We start from the raw sequence: 23617 nt of genomic DNA on the forward strand, positions 1-23617 counted from the left end.
TTGAGCTCCAGGATGAACTTGCATTCGTCGACCGTCGTGCGGGTGCTGGTATGGCTGTTCTGCATGTGCGGCTTCTTGTACCAAACGTCGGAGATCATTGAGATGTACCGGCGATACCCGTTCACGGTGACCATCATCGAGGAAGTGCGCCAGAACATACTTTTTCCTGGACTGACCGTGTGCGTCGAAAGCTGGTGAGTATGCTCGCTCGTAACGACTTGTTACTTGACGTGACGTCACTAGAAGCTTTGATTTATGCACTGCCAATTACGTAATAACCTCACTTAGTCATGAGACGTGTGAAGCAGTCAACTTTACTAGAATAGAGCAGTCACCCGTGCAAGATAAACGTTGCGAGGTAACAGGTAACACAATAGGATGGGGTTCAACAGCACAAAGGCCACGATATGCTTTCTTAATGAAACACTTGTACATTGGAAGAACGTATATAATACCGCGGTGTCTTATATATTACAGTGCGGATTCCTCAATAATAGTCATTACTTACACGTGGCAGCACCACGTGACAGGGACCGATATAAGAAGGCACATACACGCCGCTAACATTCAACTAAACGTTTATTTGCGATCGCACGTGTCATCACTGTGTGTGTCTTCTTATACTCGGTATACATGTCGTGTTGCGCTGCTCCGTCTAAGTTATGAATCCTAATCAACTGTAGCCAGGCGTCGTTCTGTAGAAATCTGTAATATTAGTGGAAAGCTTTATGACAAAGGTTACACTAGGCCCGTAGCCAGGGGGGCGGGGGCTACGGTCCCGGCCACCCCCCCCCCCCCACCTGGCCACGGGCCTGGTGTAACCTTTGTCATAAAGTCCCCCCCCTCCTCGACATTTTGGTGTAGGTGTGTTTACCAAAAATAACGAAAATAGTTGTTTTTCTCAAATAGTCAAGGTTTTCAACAAGTCCCCCCCTCCCCCCCTCCCCGAAAAAAAAAAAAATTCCTGGCTACGGGCCTGGGTTACACAGGCTACCAAAGGGACAAGAAACCATCCTATCTTGTATTATTCCACAGTAACTTGTCATTGGCGCTGTTTACGTTTCTTGCAATGATTTACCCATTTTCCAGCTAGCAGTTATACTGCAGTATTCACGACTTTCCCTGCAGGATCAATGCATCACGGCTGTGCGAGCTGTACCCGAAAGCGTGCACTGTTGAAGCTCAGGTAAGTGCTGATGCCTCAATATAGTTATTTGTGACCGGAAAGTTCTTCTATGCGATGATAATTTTCCTTTGTTACCAAAACGTGTCTCTTTGGCAGGGAACGGAATTACTGAGGCTAGACGTAGTCTACTGCGCACTCATAACATGAGAATTGAGCAGTGTCTGGCGTGTCCTCTGACAGAATCGGCCATAGCCAGCAATGACAGTTAACGAAGAAGCGTACTATCGTTAACGGTTGTTAAAATGCGAACAGTAGTGCATTTTTACCTTCACCGGCGCGATGACCTAGGAATGAGTAGTGGGCTTGATGATCCGTGGCTAATTGAGCTGCGCTCCTGCAGCCTTACCTTGTAGTCTCAACCATTGCTGTGAAACGCGCACTTCCAATACCGCTTCATAAGCTAAACAAGACCGGCGAAATTATCGCTCCGCGTAACACCGAGAGTACGTCGGAGCCGTATATGGCTTGTTCTTTGAAGTAAGAATGCGCTGCAGTTATTTTTCAGTGGTTTCTCATATGTTTGTTGTTATATGTATAGTTTAATTTCTGCAGTGTAGTTATATATGCTGCGGTGTGGTGCTATTTCATCATTCTTTGGAATGCTGGAAAACGGAGGTGCCTTTTATCGACATTCATTGAGGCGTACTTTAACAATAAATGCCGGGATGTACGTGCCAAACCGCGATATGATTTCAGAACCCTGTAGTGGCGGACTCCGGATCAATTTCGACCGCCTGGGGTTCTTTAACGTGCATCTGAATGTAAGCACTCGGGGAGATATAGTAGATAAATGAGCCAACGCGGATATGATTCGATAGTCGACAATCCTGTTCGTATGCAAGTTCCGCGCCTCGGATTCCCTCATTACGTTGGCTTAAGTGTTGACAGCCCCGTTGCTGCACACAGACGCTGGCCGAGGATGTCTACCAGATCCAGTTCGAGCCGGAGATGCGGCAGCGCATCGCCTTGGAGCAGCGGGACCTGTTCCGTTGCAGCATGCGCTCCACTGTCAGCTCTTGTTTCTCCTTCAACTGCCTAGAAGTGTAAGCAGCTTCATGGCTTCACTATTAACGCATTCAGGCCTTTCTGCAATGGTAAAAAAGAGTCACACGGTCCATTTCGCATTCGTCTAAGACGATTTCTAGGCGAACGCCATCTTCTTCTTTTATTGCGATAGCAATTATATGGACAGTCTCGGCTGGATTTTGCCGTCGCCGCCGTCATGCACCGTATATATATATATATATATATATATATATATATATATATATATATATATATATATATATATATATATATATATATATATATATATATATATATGTATATATATATATATATATATATATATATATATATATATATATATATATATATATCAATGTTCCAAAGAAAAATGATTCAGAAAAAAGCTTCGGAAGCGCGGACTCGAACCAGCGGCCTCTCATTCCGCAGCGCGTGGCGCTAACCACTACGCCAGAAAGCGCAGACCCTTCAGGTAGCTAACGGCGAGCGTTACACACCCTTTACCGCTGGCAGGACTCAGAGACGGCAGGCGCTTATAAGCGTTTCTTCATTACCAGCGAGATGGCGCGAGGAGCGCGACGGGCGGATTTAAAAGTCGTCGGCGAGCTCGCTCGCTTCTTGTCATATTTGCGCAGGGAGAACCTTGCCCTTCCGCTATCTGCTCGCGCGGTTTTCTCGTGGTGAGGGGAAGAGGGATGTTTCGAGCTTTCACCGTGATGTCCGCGCTCATGTTACGGAGCGTACGAAAGTCACTCGAGCTCAAGGGACGCCGCTAAACGAACAAACAGAAGATGAGCGCGAACTATCAAGTGTCACAGCTCGGCACTTGAAGCACGATATAGTTTCCTTCGCTGCTTCGGCCGCCTTTGCAACAGGAGCGCTGTTCAAACTGAGAGCATACATTGGCGAGCCTCACTTCATATAGCATTAGTTTCTTGCTATCGCATTCATTGCTTCGACCTTGCGGCGAAACTGTGACTTTTTTCTTCTCAGTCGAGGGCAGTGCATGCCAGGAGGTGGGCAGAGTCGCATTTCGCTCGCTTGCGTGGTTATTTTGTCAACATTATTAGCGCCACTATCGTGATGATTGTTGGTGTCTTTAGTCGCTATAGAGACAGGAACTTAATTAGCTTGAAAAGAAAGTACGTAACGGGAACGTGTATGTTTAGTTTTTTAATGTTCTAATCGGGAGACGACCTGGCTGCCTATTATTAAGCATTGTCTGGTTATACAATATCCACGTTGGTTTTCCGTAAGGGAATCACACCGGGAAACGCAAATTTTATAAAGAAACAAAGAAACACTCACGGAAAACACAACTTCTCATCGATTAAATTGCAGGATGAGGATGACGTATTTCCGGTCTCCCGCTTCCATGTGCTACACTGTTGACGCCAACCAGTGGGCGGACCAGAATCACCGATTCCATAAATGCAAGGTTCCTTGGACGTGGGGTTCGTGCTGCCTTTTCTGTACTTCGCTCTAACCTTGTAGCATTTTTTAAAAGTTTTTTCTCGTCATCCTCCCTGCTTTCATTATCGCCGATGATGATGCGGGTGGTACAATGGCGAAGAGATGATTAGAGAGACGCGAAAGACCTTTTTTGTAATATAATAAGAGAAGCGACGTGATAATATATTAACAATGGCCTCAGGAAGCGTCACGAACAATAAAGCGCGCGGAAAGTTTATTACAGACTTTTTGAACGTGAAATTCAAGATATTGCGAGTGTTGTACACAAGTTTTACAGGTGATGGTAGAAATAAAATAGACATAAATAGCGAGAGTAGAAAAGACAGTAACGAAAGAAGGTCAGGCTAAGTGTAGAGACCATAAAGGAAAATACAGCAGGGCAATATGCGTAAAAATTTGCTGCTCATGTTAATTCTAGCGCAAAGGCTGTGGTAGAACTGGACGGAAACGATAAGTCGGTTATGGTTCATTATTATCAGTGTTGTGTTTCGTAGAGCAGGTAGCACAAAAAAAAAAAAATACGTAGACACAAGCCAGGAACACAAACACGAGACTGGCTTATGTATACGTTTTCTTTGTTTTTTTTTGCGCTACCTGCTCTCTAATGAATTCTTACAAACTCGCCCAGATTTCCGTTCTCGTAAGTGTTGTGTAAATGAGAGTGCTAGACAAGACCAACAAATATAGAACCTGTAAATACGAAATTATAGTAGCTACCTTGGACATGTGCATTTTGACTCATCATAGAAGAAGCTAGCGGTGTAGATAAGTGATGACTTTTGTGGGCCATCATTTGCACGAATGTCGACTGAATTCCATGTTTTTTTTACCGTACATTATACCGACAGTTTCTCAACCTGACTACCTGCAACCACAAAAGAATCAACCAGTGAGAGACCATGGCTTTCCTGACGTCAGAAATGTCGCTGATGAGCTATTATTGTGTAAAAAGAAGTGCATTTTCTTGTATTGTGTGAATTGCAGAGTGTTAAGGATAGTGACCTCGACAATGTCATCACGACGAAGCTGTCAATCAGAAGTTCACAACGTCGTGGCATACTCGGTTGATACATTATACATGATAATGCGACCGACCATGCTGTAGCTGGTTGTGCAATCATGTGGTAAGGGAATACTAGCATTAAACAATAAATTAGTTTAGACTGATAAAATGTACTCTGAAGGCACTAGTGTCGTCAATTTCACCACCACAGGTTCATTGATAGATTAAAAAATCAGTCTAAAAATCTCACCTTTAAATTTCTCGCCGAAATCTCCCATGGTGACGTCACGGATTTCAAAGGGCTTTTTCGTATTTTGGCCACATTGGCTCAACGAAATTTCCTGAAACTTGGTATGTTAAGTCTCTGGTTCCCTCAGAAGACAATGTACTTAATTTTTACCAATTAGGAACTACGTAGGCTCTGGTAGACGCCGTCAAAATCTACGACGTCACGGCGACTGGTGAGAGAACTGGCATCGCCTCCCGCATTTTCTTTTTGCGCGTTTTCTGGCTTACTAAGCGTCTTCTCGCAGCAAGCGCGTTGTTTTTGGTATCGTTAAAGAGTACTTTACTAATACAAGAAAGATCATTTTTCTTTTTAGCGTCCGTTTAACAATGCAGCAGTGCATTTGCAGAGCTCTCTCTTCGTGCTGCGTGGTCTCCGAGTAGAGTTCTACAGCTGCAGAGCACAGACAAGCTGCCGCTAGTCATCCACAGGTCGGAGACGTGTCCACCAGACCGGCTGTCGTCCATCACAGTCAAGCCAGGACTCACATACACTGTCTCCGTGGCACAGGTACGTTTCTCGCTAAGAAGATTGCCTTCACTCATCTGCCGACATGAGTGTACAATAATAATCGAAAAAGCAAAGTGGAATAGTCGGCGCGGTGGTTCGCCCTTCTTTTTAGTGCCACTGGGCAAGGGCGCGCCTTCAAAACCACTGTTTCGCGATTTAAATGACAATAGTATAGCGAAAATCTAGGAAACGGCGAAAACACCGATGACTCTTGCGTGCGCAAGTGTGAGCGAAGAAAGTCGACGAAAAGCAGCTGAACGCAGTTGCTTTCGTCGCTCTATAACCACGCTCAGACCACCTGCTCCTCCACCCCACGAACCAGCAATTATTTTGTCTATATCTCGTCCGTCCAGTGCTCTCGTTTCCTCTGACGATAAATAATATTAATATCTGGGGTTTTTACGTCCCAAAACCACGATATAATTATGAGAGACGCCGTGGTGGAGGGCTCCGGAAATTTCGACCATCTGGTGTTCTTTAACGTGCACCTAAATCTAAGTACACGGGCCTCTACCATTTCGCCTCCATCGAAATGTGACCGCCGCGGCCGGGATCGAACCCGCGACCTTCGTGTCAGCAGCCGAGCGCCGTAACCGCTATACCACCGCGGCGAGCTCCATCGCCTTTTACTTGTTCCGTGCGACGCTCTCATCCGTTGCCTCGAAGCAATATTGCGCGCTTCGACTTTCTCGCCGCGGGGTAAGCCGTTGCGAAGGATCCGCCTTGGATTCGTCAGGATTTCTCCTCTTGCGAAGGACTGCTCCTGCCTAGACCGGAGTGTGGGAGTTAAGATATGGAACTATGTAAACTTAACTAAAATGTGGATCATGAGCCCCCTTGTGATTGCAACTGGACGTAATTTCAGCGTGGAGTGCAATTCATTGTTTCTGTCAATTAAAAACATCTAACCTTGTGTATATGTCGGAAGAAATTGTCGTTCACTGCTTTCCTTTTTAAAGCGTAGCTATGTATCTATCACAAGGGTAAATTTTATATTTGCATTAGAGAGGGGAGTGCTTACGGAGAAAACAGAATATACACAACAAAAAATGAGCAAACACATAAAATTCTAGTTATAGAACGTTAACTGAGGCATTCTTGAACAGTTGGTGATTTGTGATGGAGGTTCAATGCGGAGGAAGGTGATTCCACTCTTCTAATGTCCTTGGTAGAAAAGGCTGAATAAAGTCTTCGGTTCTGCAAAAAGGAACACGTACTAAAAGGAGCACGTGATCTAGGCGAGATGAATCATACAGAGGGTGACAATATGAATTCGTCACGGAACTGAGGATGATGAAATATGGCGTGAAAGATGCTTGTACGAAATATTGTATGCCGAGATGCAAGAGGTGACAGACCGAGGTTTGATTTCATGGAAGGTATGCTTGCTGTTCTGTTGTAGTTGGAAAGAGTGAAACGCGTAGAGCTATTTTGAACCATTTCTAGTGAATGAATGAAGTTTGTATGGCTTGAATGTGTACGCGTATGCTTGCATGTATATATGTTCTCTTTTTTTGTTTTCTTTTTTGTTGCATATTGTATTGGACCGGCCACTAGCCATTTTAGGATATCGATCCAAATGTGCAATTTTTTGTTCATGAAAATAAAGTTCCATTGATTGATTGATTGATTGATTGATTGATTGATTGATTGATCGATCGACCGACTGATTATTAAATAGTGGACGACGACCCATATTGCATTGGCGATTCATTCCTTGCTCCTGCTTTGTATTTGACGTCAGCGATACCGCTTGCGAACCTTCCTAGTGTAACCGACTCGCCGAAACTCAGAAAAGGCAACCCGTTTCGTTTCCTGGCCCACTGCAACGCAATTACTAGGAGTATGGACCACTAAATTAAATCATCGTGAAGTGCGCATGGTCGCACGGATGTGCTAGCTCTATGTAATTTGCACTTTATTCTTAGTCCAGCGTGGTGTGAAACTATTTTGGCGTTTCGCTCATTAGGCTGTCTTCGTACTTGACTACTGTTTCGCATTCTGTATTCTTCCAGCAAACGGTTCGCCGTCTACCACCTCCGTTCGCATCGAGATGTTCGGATTACAAAGCAGCAGGAAAGAAGGACGAGTTCCTGGGTTACCTAACTCAAGACGTAAGTGATTTACCCGTGTCATTGGGTTTATTACGTACTTAGTGCCTTTATTTTTTCCGGGACTAAAGGAGTAGCCGGCGCTATACAAAAGCGCTAACATATCCTAAACAACATATAATAACAATAATAAAAAAAGTTCCCGATGCAGGTGTGTGTGATACGGTTCCTAGGACGGGACGATAGAGAAGTGAAATGAAGGTGTAGTGGGCATCGGACATGCGATAGCGTTGTAGTGGACAGTGAGCTTCGGTCGGCAAAAAAAAAAATAATAAAAGGATGAAGAGACAGAGAAGCTCGGACGTTATTTGTTCTTTTTATTGGCATCAGCATTCAATACTCAAGATACTTAAAAATTTTTTTTTTCATAAGATGACTTCTTGGCCAATCCCCCAGAGTGGGCTGGTGCGTCGACAGCAATTAACGCTAAGTTTAGCGGAGAGTGGGTGCTAGAAAAAAAATTCACCGAACACATCAAGTGATTAAGCAGCGTGGAGAGTTGGGCGAGTTGGTACGAGTTCATTCTGGTCGAATTGCACAGTGGGACGAGACACGAAGAGAAAGGCGACACAAACGAGTGGCAGTTCTCGTTTATTTGTCTTGCCCTTCTCTTCTTGTCTCGTCCCACTGCGCAGTTCGACCAGAATGAACATAAAGTGATGAAAGAAAATCGAATAAAGAAAACGCACGCAATAAAAAAAAGGGAAGTAAACAGAAAAGGAAACAAAAAAGAGCCAGCCGAGTTATGAGAGCTTTTACATCTTGCCAATGGGTCCCTGCCGGCGGCAAGTTATCTTTTCGTCCACTTTACTTTCTTCACATTTATATCCTAATTGCTACAAATAACACCCGCTATATCTTCCTTGGAATTATTGTCTGTTATAGTTTTCATTAATATTGTGTCTAACAAAGAAAAACTAACCCTTAAAAGTTATCTTCCTTCCTTCATTCGTAGCGAGGGTCTCGTTCTGGCAGACTTGATGCCTTCAGGTGGTATGCGAGGGATTATTGGTCAGCTGCCGGCTCGTAAAAAGATCACGTGCTGCGTGACGCCAACAGGCAGAAAAAGAGTGCTCCGCACTCGCCGCCATGGCTGCGATTGGCGCCTGACTAACACTTCTAGGTTTAAATGCACTTATATACCCCATAAAGTGGACGGGAGGATGACCGCCGCCGTAGCTCAGTGGTAGAGCATCGGACGCGTTATTCGAAGGTCGCAGGTTCGGTCCCTGCCGTCGGAAAGTTATCTTTTTGTCCACTTTACTTTCTTCACATTTATATCCTAATTACTACAAATAACACCCCCTATACCTTCCTTGGCATTATTGTCTGTTAGTTTTCATTAATATTGTTTCTAACAAAGAAAAACGAGCCCTTAAAAGTTATCTTCTTGCCAATGAAAAGTGTGTTAATTCGGAAGTGTGGCGTGACTGCTTAATTTTTATTTTAATGTTTTTCCTTTGCTTTTTTTCCCTTGACAGCTGTGCATTCAAGAATGCCTTATAAAACAAGAAATTAAAATTTGTAACTGCATCAGGCCTCTGCACGAGTATGGCTTCAACTTTAATGTACCGACATGCAGCTACCAAAACACGGGTGAGTTTTCGTCATCACGGGGGAACTCGGTGGGACTTAGCTCAGCCTATTTCTCTCTGCCTGTTTGTTGTACCGCCGTCATATCGAACACGCTGGCTGGCAGCCCTTTATTTAATGATTGCTTCAATGTTTGGCGCATTACGCAAGAGCCTAAAGCAACGCAAATGAGTAACAGTCGATCACATTGAAAAGTGTAGATTACTGCGCGAAAACCTCTCCGCTATAGAGTACCTACATAGCGGAGAGGTTTAATAGCGCCCACCCAGGGCCCTTAAGGGTTAATAAATGATGATGATGATGGTTATTATTATTATTACCTTTGTTAAGTATTAAGCGCGCTCTCGGCGGCACCTTGGACATCTTGGTAGCAACACAGGTTTGACTTCACGTAATAACCTGTTTGCCTATATATAGAGAGGCAAGGAATTTTAGTTAGTGTTTACTTTTGAGCTTCATAGTTCCCAATTTTGTATTAACGAATAACTAGCTTCAACTAGACGCTGTAGGTGTTTGTCTTCAATTACGCGGGAAGCTTGCGCGGGAAATACCTAGTATGGGCGTACCACCTGTCTTTTTCACGCTCACTGGCACACCAACCTCACTTAATTGCCATTCTAGAAATATATCCCTCAAGCTTAGCTAGGTGTTTTCAGCTTTAACGAGAGCTGCTTTACGTTTAACAATACAGGTAGCTGTATTGATGTGGTCGATGTGAACGCCACAATAGTCGGCAGAGCGCAGCCACCTTTTGTCACTTGTAGGTTACACGGGGCTCTTGTGGCACAATATCGACTGCGAGAACGAAGAGACTTAGGTTTAAGGAAAATAGACGCTGAAGCGATAAATATTAACCGAGTAAAGAATGCCACTACATACATTGTTCAGCCGCACAAGGTTTGATGCAGAGTACTTATTCTGTAACTCTGTATTTATTCTTTTCTAGCCATCTGCGACAAGCACATTACGAACAAGACAGTAACGAAGTGCATGAAGAAGTGTGGAGCTCCATGCGAGTAAGCATAACATTCGTTTAATAGTAATGCATATATGTTACTGCAATGAAGGACCGAAGCAAGTGGAATCGTTCGAGGGGCTCGTTTCTCCGTTAGACACAACCAAGTGAATCTAACGGACAATTAAGGCGAGGAAAGCACAGGAGAAATTATTTGTTGTTTTTTATTATAGTGTATATATAGTAATTATGACAAGTTGAGATTAATTAAAGTGGGCGAAAAAATCACACCATCTCCCGCTAAAGGGGACCATGAGGCGATGCGAAGCAGCGTTTCGGCATGTCGAGCCCGTGTTTCAGAGGGGGAGGGGGAATGGAGGGGGAAAGTGGAGAGTGGAAATGGAGAGGAGGAGTGGAGAGGGGAAAGGGGAGTGGAGAAGTGGAGAGGGGAAAAGGGAAGAGGAGGTGTGGGGAGAGGGTTTGCGCATGCGCGGTAGGGGTGGTCACGCCGCACGCCACCACCACCGGATTGAACTCCGCCATAAGATGCTTCGCATCTAAAAGAGACGCCCTTTCCGTCGATGGGGCCCGAATCCACAACCATCGAATTACGCGTAATTCGAAGCTACGTGGTCAGCGTAGCAACATAACGCACCAGCCGCTAAGCTGCCCCGGAGGGCCTCTTTGTGGTAGTATAGCGATGTTTTTTTTTATTTTTATTTTTGTAGTTTGTTGATGGTGCATTAGTGTGCCTTCCTCTTAAGCATACTTTCATCTCCGGGTTGTGGACATTGCGAATAAAAACTAGAAATGTTATCACGGTACATTTTTTAGGGGCGAAGCACCTTAAGGGTTTAGGCTTGTCCGCTGTGTGGTGTCCGTGCTCACGGCACAGCACCGTGTAAAATCAATTGACTAATATCAATCATAATTGTGACAGGACAATATAAAACACCTAGAAGAACAAATACTTTACACTAGTCGGCGATTTCAACGTAGACACTATGAACCTTAGGACCTAGCTTTGTCGTCGACGCTCACTGTCCGCTGTCATGGTGGTTAGAAAACCGATGCTATAGTCGAAACATATGTGTGTATGTCAATAAAAAAAAAAAGGTTTACAGTAGGAGAACAACAATAATAATTGTGACGAAACAATATAAAACACCTACAAGCACAAACCCTTTATATTAGTCGGCGACTTCAACGTACACATTATGGACCTTAGGATTGAGCTTTGTCGTCGACTCTTTATGTCACTTTACGTCACTCAATTTGCATTATATGGGACAACACCTGGGTAAGATATGTGAGACACACACAAAAAAGGGTTGAACAGTACACTAATATCAATCATAATTGTAACAGAACGATATAAAACTCCTACAAGCACAAACCCTTTATACTAGTCGGCGACTACAACGTAGATATTATGGACCTTAGGACCTAGCTTCGCCCACTCGCCGTTATTCACTTCGTGGAGATGCGTTCCATTTTTTCGTCACCCACTTTAAGCACATCGTGATGAATTGAGGAAGTCATGTCTTTCAGAGAAACGTCGTATGATGTGCGTCTTACAAGCCTGGGAGAGGATCGGGTAAGTCGGGCGAACATGCTTTGCGATTTAGCAGGCTTTGACTCGGTTTCACGAAGCTGACGTTCATGTTGTTTTTTAGTTTTTTAGTTAGCGTGTTCTGGTTTCCAGTAAGTTAAAAAAAATTGCATCGTCACCATAAGGCACCACAATGTATATTCCACGGTTAGCCCGCGTACACCTGATTACTCTCCTATTGCATCGAATTGCACTTGACACAAAATGGTGTAAAATAATATTTGATCCATAGTTTCGACAGCTGTGTTTTCGACTGATCTGAGTGTATCACTCAGCTGAAGTGTGTTTCATTATGCGTGCTTATTCAAAAGCATTGTTTGAAAAATCACTCTATCGGGCGCTGTGCTTGATCACAATAATCCAGAACCTTTAGTATAAAATACAGTTTCGCAGTACTAAATGATCTCTAAACCGTCTACGATAGTGTTGCGGGCTTTCATGAGGCTATTGTGCAGCTATAGTTGATTAAAGAAATAGTCCATAAGACTGACAAGGACTTAGAATTGAGACACCGACGAGGCGTATAGAAAGCGCGAAAAGCTCTACGTGACAATATATTTCTGAATATCGAAAAATGAATCAGCTCCAATGCAAGTATATACCAACTATGCGATCAGGTTGTTAATAAAAAGGCTTGTACAGTGTGTTAGGACGTGTATTTTGCGAATTAGCGAGTGCACAATAACTACACCTAATCTGGCTGCATGTTGAAGTAAGTATACACTCAGCATTCGCCTCTGCGGCTTGACTCACTCACTCGAAATGTTTTAATAAGAAAAATAATAACGTAGCCTCCGCTGGAGCTATTTTTAGAACAAAGGACACTTTTGAGCATATAGGTCTCTGTTTCGCGGATCTTCCAATGAGGAAAAAAAAGGGAAATAGATAAAACTTGTGTGCAGTGGCTAACGATCTTTCTGTGTCTATTTCTTTCAGAAAGAGAAAGAAAGGTACGTGTACACTTGTGAATCCTCGCCGCAGTCTTTTTTCTGGTGTACACTTGATCCATTTCTATTCCCCCGGGTTGCTCTTGTCAGCCGATTCACTCAACGAGACGCGCTAACGTCTTTTCTATAGATATGACTAAGTGATAAAGGCCTAGCCTAGACAGATATCGGGTCGAGAAAGCCGAATCCCGTTGGGACTTATTCTACTAATACGCAAGTCATATTTTAGGTAGCCTACATTATCGATTTGCGAAGCTGTGTGGTTCTCATCAGTGCGAAAAGTGGGAGTGAGATGTGTGGGTAGGACCTTTGATGTCGTAATGTTAAGGCACAGTGCCGCGATCATCTGCAACTGCAATGGGAACAGTTTCTTTTTCAAGGCCCTCCAGATGACAAACCGGCCTGCTGTCCGCTGAATAGTGAACGAGCTAGTTTTCTTTCTTTTCTTTTTGTCTCCTTACGAGGCGCTTTGGTAACGTAACGTGAAGCTAACCTTGTGCATATGCATGCGCATGACCCTGCGGGGTCGAGCAAGTCAGCGCCTTATAGGAAACGCAAGGTCTGTGCGCCAAATGTAAATTAAAGGGCCCCTAAATCACTCCGACATCAAAGACGAGAGCGTGGTTTCTTTCTTGCCTTCAACACCCACCCTACTGGCGCTTTCTCCTCGCCACTCATTTCATCATAAAACACGTGGACAATGTCAGCACTAATCGTTGAGCCTATCGGGATTTCGCGCTTTTCGGCTACAGATCGTTACCTCCGCTTGCGCAGTCGAAAACGCACAAAACGAAGTGAAATGAGTTGATCGCGCACGATATTCACGCGACACAAAGCAATGCGGGATTGCGACTGCATTGCAAAGCAGGCTAGGAGAAATTCACAACTGATATTCCTCGTACTGAGAGCTTCTTTCCTCATGACGTCACGTGAACAGACTGCTATCGTCACGAACAGCGCCGAAAAAGTGGGAAACGCCAGAAGAGAATAACGCGCTCTTTCTTTGTATTTTCAGGGGTTGTTTAGGGGCCCTTTAAACGAGAGACGTCGGAAAGCCTTGCGCTTCCTTTAGCGAGCTAATCTTTTCTTGTATGCAAAATGTTCTCGCAAGAATATGAACTTCGCGAGATTACTGCACTGGGCTTTATTTAGCGTACTGTACTTAACTTGGCTTTATGCGACGAGCCCTTGCGGCGTGTATTGCAGGAATTCGTTCTCGGTGTACGTGAAGTTTTCCTCCGACTCTCAGAAGATTTTCGAGTACCAACCAAAGCTGACGGTAAGATCTCGACAACAGAACGACGTAATCCTCACTTCTCTAGGTCATTTTTTTACGTCAAATTCTAGTTTTATCTTGTGCATGTTAATTAGACAGCTGCGGGTTACCATTCTGCCTAATCACCTAATCCACTTAATCACCCACCTGACTTTCTGCGTCCCCCTGGGCCCCGCCACGGTGGTCTAGTGGTTACGGCGCTCGACTGCTGACCCGAAGGTCGCGGGATCAAATCCCGGCCGCGGCGGCTGCATTTTCGATGGAGGCGAAAATGTTCGAGGCCCGTGTACTTAGATTTAGGTGCACGTTAAAGAACCCCAGGTGGTCGAAATTTCCGGAACCCTCCACTACGGCGTCTCTCATAATCATATCGTGGTTTTGGGACGTTAAACCCCAGATATTATTATTATTATTGCGTCCCCCTGGAATCCGGTCTGTAACACTGCGTGACCAGCAGTTATCTTGCCTGCGTGCTACATGCATTATAGTTGGCGTATAGTTGAGTTATATTAGGGGTTCACTTATGATTTTAGGGCCGAAGCTCCTTAAGGCGGCACCCGTTCGTCCCTCGTAGTTGTAGTCGTAGTGCGTAACCAGTCTTACGCTTTGACCTCCAAGGTGGTGCCGGTGGGAGATTTTTCCTGTGCGTTGTTGAACAATAAAAAATTCGCAGCGTGTGCGTTAACTAAAAGCCGAATTCTTCTGTCTCTCATTCCCCATTAGCAGCCATCGGCATGTTCCAGTAGGAAACGTTAGTAGAAGTAGAAGTGTAAGTGTTAGCTAAAAGCCGACTTCTTCTGTCTCTCATTCCCATTAGCAGCCATTGTTTACCTCCAAGGTAGTGCTCAAGGAGGTTTAAAAGAAATTCTGGAGTGGAAGCTCTCGAAATGCCTTGCCAGCGAAAGTGAAGCCAGCTTTTGCCCACCAAAGAGCTCGGAAACATGCTCTTTTCTGGTGTTGCCTACTTAGAGATCAAATGGCTTTGATCTGTTAGTGTAAATGCTACGTTAATAATAAAATAAAAGATCGTTGTTGCCCACAAAAGTAACCCGCCGAGAGGAGTATTGACGATTGATGTCCAAGAAAATTTGCCATGACTTTGAGGCTTACTTACGAAAACTAGTAGCACAAAGACACACTTGCAGCAGTATCTGACCCATAAAAATTGCCATATTAAACTCCTCTGGCATGCGTGGAAAACGCTCGCTTTCCTTCGCCAAACGCCGATGGTTTATCGTGCCCCTAGTAAGATGGCGAACGCAGCCGCCATCTTTTGGTGGGCACGGCTTCACTGTTGCGCAAAAATTGCCACTCCAGCAATTTTTTTTAACCTCCTTTGTAGTGCCTGGTGAGATTTCTCCTGTGCGTGATTAAACAATAAAAATTTTGTTCAAAACGCCGTTGATTGATGAAATAAACCAACGAAAGACGCCAGATGTTTTGTAAAAGCAAAACGAAAGAACGCCAGATGTTTCTAAAGCAAAACGAAAAGACGCCAGCTGCTTAATGAAAGACGCCAGATGTTTTCTAAAGCAATGGTTTTCTAAACAATGAAAATTCACAGCGTAGATGTAAAACTAAAGTGAGCTGCAAGTCGTCATAACTCATCGAACCTTTAGTATAAACGCGCCCGATCTCACGTCGGTGATGATGTACTGGGCAGAATTCATGGAAGATTCACGGTTTACCGATGAACCTCCGCAGCTTCGCCCACTCATCATCATTCACTCCGTGGATATGCTGTGATTTTTTCATCCACCTCGACTTACAAATTGTGGTTTTATTTTGTTAATTAAATTTGTCAACCAGCCTCCTCACCATTATTTTCTGGTAAGCTGATTGCGTCATCGCCTTTCGTGGCTTATTTACGCACCCAGCCTGCTTTCGGGTGTGGGCGCAGACATGCTTCTGTGAAGATTCTTCACCGTAGAGATCATCTGTACATATTGCATGAGACTGTGTTTTTCCAAGGCCTTTAGGAATTGCCTTTTAGTGACTCTTGCTTTCACTGTGCCATCTTTGTCTCGCAGCTCATTGAAGCGTTTGGTTACATGGGAGGCTACATCGGCATGTGGCTGGGACTCTCCTTGTACTCTCTCATCACCGATGCAGAAAAATGGCTGAGAGACTTTTTCCTGCGGAAAGCTCTGAAAAGAAAGGCGACCTTCGAAATGTTAGTAGCATCTTGTTTGCTACGAAGACTTCCTTACGTCATGCTGGCACACACACACACACACACACACACACACACACACACACACACACACACACACACACACACACACACACACACACACACACACACACACACACACACACACACACACACACACACACACACACACACACACACACACACACACACACACACACACACACACACACACACCTATCTATCTATCTATCTATCTATCTATCTATCTATCTATCTATCTATCTATCTATCTATCTATCTATCTATCTATCTATCTATCTATCTATCTATCTATCTATCTATCTATCTATCTATCTATCTATCTATCTATCTATCTATCTATCTATCTATCTATCTATCTATCTATCTATCTATCTATCTATCTATCTATCTATCTATCTATCTATCTATCTATCTATCTATCTATCTATCTATCTATCTATCTATCTATCTATCTATCTATCTATCTATCTATCTATCTATCTATCTATCTATCTACGCTTGTGTAATTATTTGTTTTCGCTTCTCCATTTTTCTTTTTGCTCCAGGAGCAGCGCACAGCAGCCGCGAATTTTCACCACAAGTGACTACCCTGCTTGGAGGTGAGTACACACCTTACGGAAAGGTGCAAGCTATGAAACGTCACGGCGTCATGGCCAACATTGAATTCTCGCATCTACGCCTCGGACATTGTCTTCTTAAAACTCGAAACCATTCAAAGCGCAGCGGACGCTATGCGTATTTCTTTTATTGATACAGCAAGACCTTTGAATGTGGCAAAAGTTGCTATATGAACGATCGCCGTGAGCTAAGAACTGACGAAGATCGTAGCCTAGTTGAACATCAAAGCGCGACTGTCTGCAGTTGCGAATGGCGCTGAACTTAGCATCACTCAAAGGAAGGAATATGTTTCGTATTAAAAGGGGAAAACACTTTCGCGATATCTGTTGTACAATTATGCATTGCCAACTAACATAGAAGGTAGGATTGGCAGATGGCCACGCACGCGGCTGCTTCATGTAGTTTACGTTTATGTGCTATATACAATTGGCATGAAATAGCTTGGCACCTGCTCGTTGAACTTGAAGACAAAGGCGTCGGTGCTTGTTTGACTTTCGCATATTTTGAATTCTCTCGCAGGACAAACCCACGCCCTGGTGACCTGGCTAGCAGTAGGAATGTGGCCAGTAGCTCGAAGGCTTTGTTACAACCTTCATACTAGCAGGATGTTAGAGAAAACCACGATATATTCCTAAACATAACCTCTTATCTGTTTAAGCAGGTTTCTTGCACCGTTCTATACATCGACAGTGTTTGTGAAACTGACAGCCCTTTCTGCACCAGGACTTCGATGGGAGTGGAGTATTTTGTTACAGGAGTGTTTCCAGACAAATTAGTTACTCCTGAATTGGCAGAAATATTAAATTATCAATTCTATTACATCAAGAATTTCACTCCGCGGCTAATATAGCAGATTCTCAATTGAAAAATTCATCATGGATTGTAGCTGTCGGACATAGCAATTATTGGCGTAATGTGGTAATGGCTCATGAAAAACATCATGGGCATAATACTTACATACATTATTTATAGAGACCTTATGCAAAATCTGCTGCCATCTAGCGGCCGCCGTGCGCATTTCCGGCATGTTGAAGGCAAAGCGCGCTTCGCATGTGCACGCACGGAGCGTACGTACCGACGTGTGGCGCTGATAGGAACGGCAATGCCGACATATTTTCGTGTGCCGTGTTGCTCAGATTGTTAAAATTGGGATGCTGAAACAAGGTTTGTAGGAAACTAACTCCCATGTTGTTAGATTTCCTCGCGGCCTACGAGAAGCAGCACATCGCTCCGTTCCTCCGGATACTGCTTACGATTAACGCCGTGTTTACGTTCGCCGTTCGTAGTAGATGCGGTATGTGACAGCAGCGGCACTCATCAGAGAACATTCTTTCGTGTCATGCCCGAACGACAGTTTTCGCGTCGTGTGCTTGCAGGCACAGACAAACCGGACTGGTGTAGGAGGTTCAAAGCTGCATCGAGGTAACTCGCGCATGCCTGCGCTGATGCTCACACCATTAGTCTGTTTATTACATTGCAATAATTGACATGTTAGACAAGTAACTCGTGTACGTCATAGATTCTCAGCGAACGGACCGATTGTGCTGGTGCGTGTTCTTTGTAGTTTGTTTTCGATTGTAGAGTTTAACAAGGTAATGTATGGCGAGATGCTTTGCGCGCGTATTGCTTCACTATGCGTATTTTTCAAGCATTTCATGTGCTATCACTGGCAAACTCAGATGGGCGGCCCGGATAGCCTAACCCCCTCCCCCCTTCTTACTTTTTAAAAATATATACCAAAAGAAGAGCACATATTAGCTTCTCCCAGAACCGGATCCTCCTTCGGAAAAATTCTGTATCCACCCCCGTGTGCTACGAAATGATTATAGGTACTTGTGTGTGGCACTTTTCATATGAAACTGAAAAAATGCTGTTCCAGTAAATGTATTACATTCGACCGTGGGTGCGATATGGTTGGTTATGCGCTGAAGTGGTTCCGCAAGCGTTCAGTCGGCGACGCAGAATTGCCTTGCTGAAACGGGTTGAATTTGTAAGGCGCCAGTAGGCCCCTAAAGTGACGACGTGAACGCGAATATTCTTGACGTATCGTGTTCTTTACGAGCACATGTCTTAAAGATATTTATTAAAATAACAGCTAATCTGCACCTACTTCTGGGAGCAACTAACACTTTTCATGTTCACTTTTCACGTGCGTGAGAGTTGGAATTTCTTTTACATTTTAATTGCGCGTAATTTTATGAAACGATACGACGGTGACTACAGCAGCGAAATAGTTTTTTTTAAAGCGGAAAACATTTTATTTAAAATTAAATGCGCAATACATCTGGTCGACGTAGGCTGACCCTCGTGAAATACGCTTTGAAATGGGCCAACAGCACGTTCTCACCGTCATCGCTGTAACTAGCCGTGTCGTGCGCTAAAGCCTCCTCCTGACCATCCTACATTACACGCATGATGTTCAGAGAGCTAACAACGCTATATTCGCTACACTGAAAACAAACAACATTTATTACCTAGCGCTAAGCTTCATTCTCAACGACGACAGGCTTACATGTGACTCGGTCACAAACTTGTATCTTTTTCTCGTTGTGAGGCAGTTTTTTACACGTAATAATTGTCAATGTAGTAAATAGAAAATGCCCGAAACGTGTACAAGCCCTTACGCACTCGTCTGACGTTTTTATGCCCCGACTGCCACTATCAAAGCAGATACATGCAAGAGGTAATAGCAGCGACAGCAATACGATTCGGACACAAGCCTCCAACATGGCGCCGAATCGGTAGCTTCGTCAAACCTCGAACAGATGGCAGCAATTTTGCATAAGGTCTATATAGCGCCTAACCTGTGCACAGCAAAACATTCTTACGAATGTTCCTTCGAAACGTTCTTCCTTCGCGCGAATTAGGTTTTAATAAAAAATCCTGCCAGTAACCTTTTTTCATGTACCCACTGGTGTAACTGATGAATGACGAAGGCGCAATTCTACGTACTACGTAGGTCGCTCTTGCGTAGTCCCTTCGGGCATGGCTTGTCTTTCACCTTCACAATATAGGCTCCATAAAAGCTCCTCGTTTCCAGCGACTTACCTTTTCAGCACTCATGCTACAGCTTATTTGATGACGGCCTTTTCTGTATTAATTAAGAGCGATGTTCTTGAGAACTACTAAACGGAAGCAAACTATCCAGCGTCGAGCTTGTTTGACAAATGCGGTTTACCGCGCAGCCTTAATACTTGCGCCTCATCACGAGAGATGGCGCTACGACACCGCTTCAGAAACCAAACCAGATATATAGGTTTTCGATGTCCAGCGGATGCCCCAGTGCTTCTCGCTCGTAATGAATGAGGGCACGCAACGCGCAGGGCCGGTTGCCCTGACTGTGCAGTTTTCAGCATGTTTGGCTGTGGGAGGTGGTGGCAGTTGCCCATTCTAAGACCAATTTTTGACCGAGAGTATGTTCCTTGACATGTAATCAGTCAACCTGTCACGGCCAACATATAATGAAAGGCAAGCAGGGAAATCGTGATGAAAATGGACGCTATTTTTCTCATTAGTTCATCATTCATAATAATTCCACGCGTGCCTATTCATTTTTTGTGATGGGGCATCACCAACAAAGAACTGTTACTATCGCTTCGCTCCGGCTGCGCCGAATGTATGGAAACTTTTCACACTTGTGGAGCGAAATGAGCAAGACAGCCTCCGTCCTGTCCTTATCTCATGCTTGTCACCGGTGTTCGCTCGTCGTCATTTGTGACGTAAGCACGACCCTCAGCCCCTACGCTGGCCACGCCGACAGATGGTAACTGGGGCCAAGATTATCTATACTCGCTGAAAACGCGGGTGCAAGCAAACTGCGCGCCTCCAAGTTAGAATGAACTCTTCGTCAACGTATACCGATAAGGTATAGTGCGTGCGTTTCGCGAGCATACTCACGGCACCTGTTGTGAAAGAAGACGCTGACGGTCGGGCGATTCGTGCTTGCCGGTTTTCTACCTGAGCCAGCTCACTTAACTTTCTCTTTGTTAAGTGTAGCGACAAGCATTTTTAGGAGAATACGCTTTTTGCATTTGGTGAAGGTACAAGCAACTTTTCCCAAGCGTCGCACGCGTAGTCCGAAGTCGGCCAGCCACTCTACTACGCCAGGCAAGTGTTAATTCCGATTCTGAGTTTTTACGTGTCACAATCACGATGTAATTGAGCGAACTCTGGATCAATTTATACCACCTGGAATTCTTTAATGGGTTCCTAACATTTAATTACCCGAGTGTTTTTACATTTCGTCCTCTTCGAAATGCGACTGTCGTGGCCGGGAATCGAACCCACGGCCTCAAGCAGTGTGACAGCTAAGAACGGTAAGCTATATAGCTCGGCGGGTATCAGACAACTGATTGATCCGCTAATTACAGATGAAAACAAAATTTTACTTGTCATGGAACAGTGTGGCGGTGATGGCGGTTGACCGTTATTATATACGAGGGCGGTAAAATGACTACAGTTGCCTGTTTTCGAGAATAGTAGCGTTAAAGCTCTGTATAGTTCTTAAGAATGGCAGTACTGAAGCTTTTTGCAAGTACAGCCTGCAACATTTTTAATTATATCGCGCGATCGTCGACCGCACGCAGTAGCAGCGCCTTACAACGGCGATAATCTGCGATACCGGCAGTAGTATGCGCAGGCGCACAGAGCAGCACTAGCGCGAGCGTCGTCTGCCACGCTGTTCCTTTATGGACGATGCACGCCTTATCATGATGCCTGTTTTAGTCTCCTTAGATAAAAAAAGAAGGAAAACAAAAGCGGTGTCAACAAAACCGTGCGTGCGACTTGCAACCGCGATCTACCGACCCATGTTCTCTTGATTTTTCCTGTTACTGCAGCCAGAGAAACTGCTCAAAGTTGATGCGCAGGGAAATTTGAATAAAAAAAAGTAATACACAAGAACGATGAGTTTATTCCACTTAAAGCAGTTGCTTGTATTCGCAGCAGTGCATGCTGTTGAACGCAAACGTAGAAATAAAAACTCACACCATCTCCTTCTAAAAGGGGACCATGAGGCGATGCGAAGCAGCGTTTCGGCATGTCGAGCCCGCGTTTCAGAGGGGGGAGTGGAGAGGGAAAGTGGAGAGGGTAAAGGGAAAGTCGAGAGGGGAGGGGAGTGGAGAAGGAAATTGGAGAGAAGGAAGGGGAAAGGGGAGTGGATAGAGAAAGTGGAGAGGGCAGGGGAGGCGGCAGTGGAGAGGTGAAAGGGGAGTGGAGAGGGGAAGGAGAGAGGAAAGGGGAAGGGAAAGGGGAGTGGAGAGGGGAAGGGAGAGAGATGTGGGGAGAGGGTGTGCGTATGCGTAGTAAGGATGGTCACGCCGCACACCACCACCACCGGATTGAACTCCACCATAAGATGCTTCGCATCTAAGAAGAAGCAAAATGTTCGTGACCTTTCTATCTGCGATTGTACGCGGTGCGGGCACCTTCAACAAAGAAAGGGAGTGTTTCGTCCTGAAAGGAACAGCGTGGCAGACGACGCTTGAGCTAGTGCTGCTTTGTGCGCCGCCGTCTACTACTGCCGGTCTCGCAGATTATTGCCGTCGTAAAGGTACGTGCACACTGGCGGAAAGCGTGCCGCGGCGGCATCCCGCCCGTCGGCACCTCCGTTCGGCAAGCAGCGGGACGATGTCCACATTGCCGGCGCAGGAGTGGACATGTCCAGCCGCGCGCGCCCGCCGGCGCGCTGCCAGCTCGCGATTTTCTACCCGAAAGACGGAGAGGGTGACGCAGGTGAGGAGAACAATGTCTGGTTGTTATGTGACAGCCCGTGTGAGAAGAAAGAGGAGAAAAAGCAGGCGCTGATTGGTGGTTTGCTTGCGTGGCAGCCGGCGAAAGCGGCGAAAATAGGTCCTGGAGCGATTGAGTTGGCGGAAGAAAAACTTTGACGCTCCGCTGGAGAAAGAGAGAAAAGCGACGTCGAGCGAGCGGTGAGCGGCACGGGTGTGCCGCGCCGCCATTGTGTTCGTACCTTAAAGGCCGAGACAGACGGTACGATTTTCCATGCGATGCGACGTCCGACGCGGCGGTGGGGAAACCGGAATGGTGACCTTTCATAGTATCGGACAGCCACCATTCCGGCTGCCGTGTCGGCCGCCGTCGCATCGCAATGGAAAATCGTACCGCCTGTCTCGCGCGTTAGGCGCTGATACTGCGTGCGGTCGACGCTCGCCCAATATAGTTAAAAATGCTGGAGGCTGTACCTGTCGTGCCGCGCGAACGACTGCAAGGTGCGTTCCTGCCGAACTCATAGCGTATACCCTAATTCCACGCATTTGACGCGTGTTAATTGGATGCTGCAACTTTTCACGTAACACACGCGTTCCAGTAAGGATGCGAAGAAATGCTGGCTTCTGCCTGGATACTAGACGCCTGCCAGCAAATGCCAATGGCTGGCATTTCGCCACGCGCTTCCGGGGGTAAAAAAGCGACGTTTTTTATTTATGAATCCTGCGCCCAGCATCATCGCAAATTATATTTTCTTAGAGTGCGTGCCATGGTTCTATGAAAAGGCGCATTTTGGTCGTAACTGTGGGAGCAGCGATTCATAAAAGGGGCAACGTGAGTGACAGCGGTGATTTCATCGAACGCAGTCTGAACAGCCATTTTTTTCTGCGCCATTTACCTTAAAGATGAACATCTAGAGCGACACAACGATTATTAGGGAAGCCGCCATTCAAAAGCTCCTGATTAGTTTTACTCATATGGGGTCATTTCGCATGCACCCATTGATTGGTGCATCACAGTGTTTGCTTTTTATTACGATAGCAATTATATGGACAGCCTCGACGGGTTTTTGCCGTCGCCGTCATGTTCCGTATAAA

The 23617-nt window shown here is 45.2% G+C and overlaps 1 protein-coding gene across 1 annotated transcript; it reads left to right on the top strand.

Moving 5' to 3' along the window:
* Positions 1–17394, top strand: LOC119394621 (acid-sensing ion channel 4-B-like). Its single transcript, XM_049415921.1, has 14 exons — positions 1–194; positions 1129–1186; positions 2093–2229; positions 3554–3666; positions 5324–5484; positions 7500–7598; positions 9077–9191; positions 10135–10204; positions 11695–11740; positions 12692–12705; positions 13909–13981; positions 16009–16151; positions 16721–16774; positions 17313–17394. The coding sequence occupies exons 1-14, from the start codon at positions 13–15 to the stop codon at positions 17392–17394; spliced, it is 1347 nt and encodes a 448-aa protein (XP_049271878.1). The 5' UTR covers positions 1–12.
* The last annotated feature ends 6223 nt before the right edge of the window (positions 17395–23617 follow it).

The sequence above is a fragment of the Rhipicephalus sanguineus genome, chromosome 5 (genome assembly GCF_013339695.2).
Source record: "Rhipicephalus sanguineus isolate Rsan-2018 chromosome 5, BIME_Rsan_1.4, whole genome shotgun sequence".
NCBI lineage: Eukaryota > Metazoa > Arthropoda > Arachnida > Ixodida > Ixodidae > Rhipicephalus > Rhipicephalus sanguineus.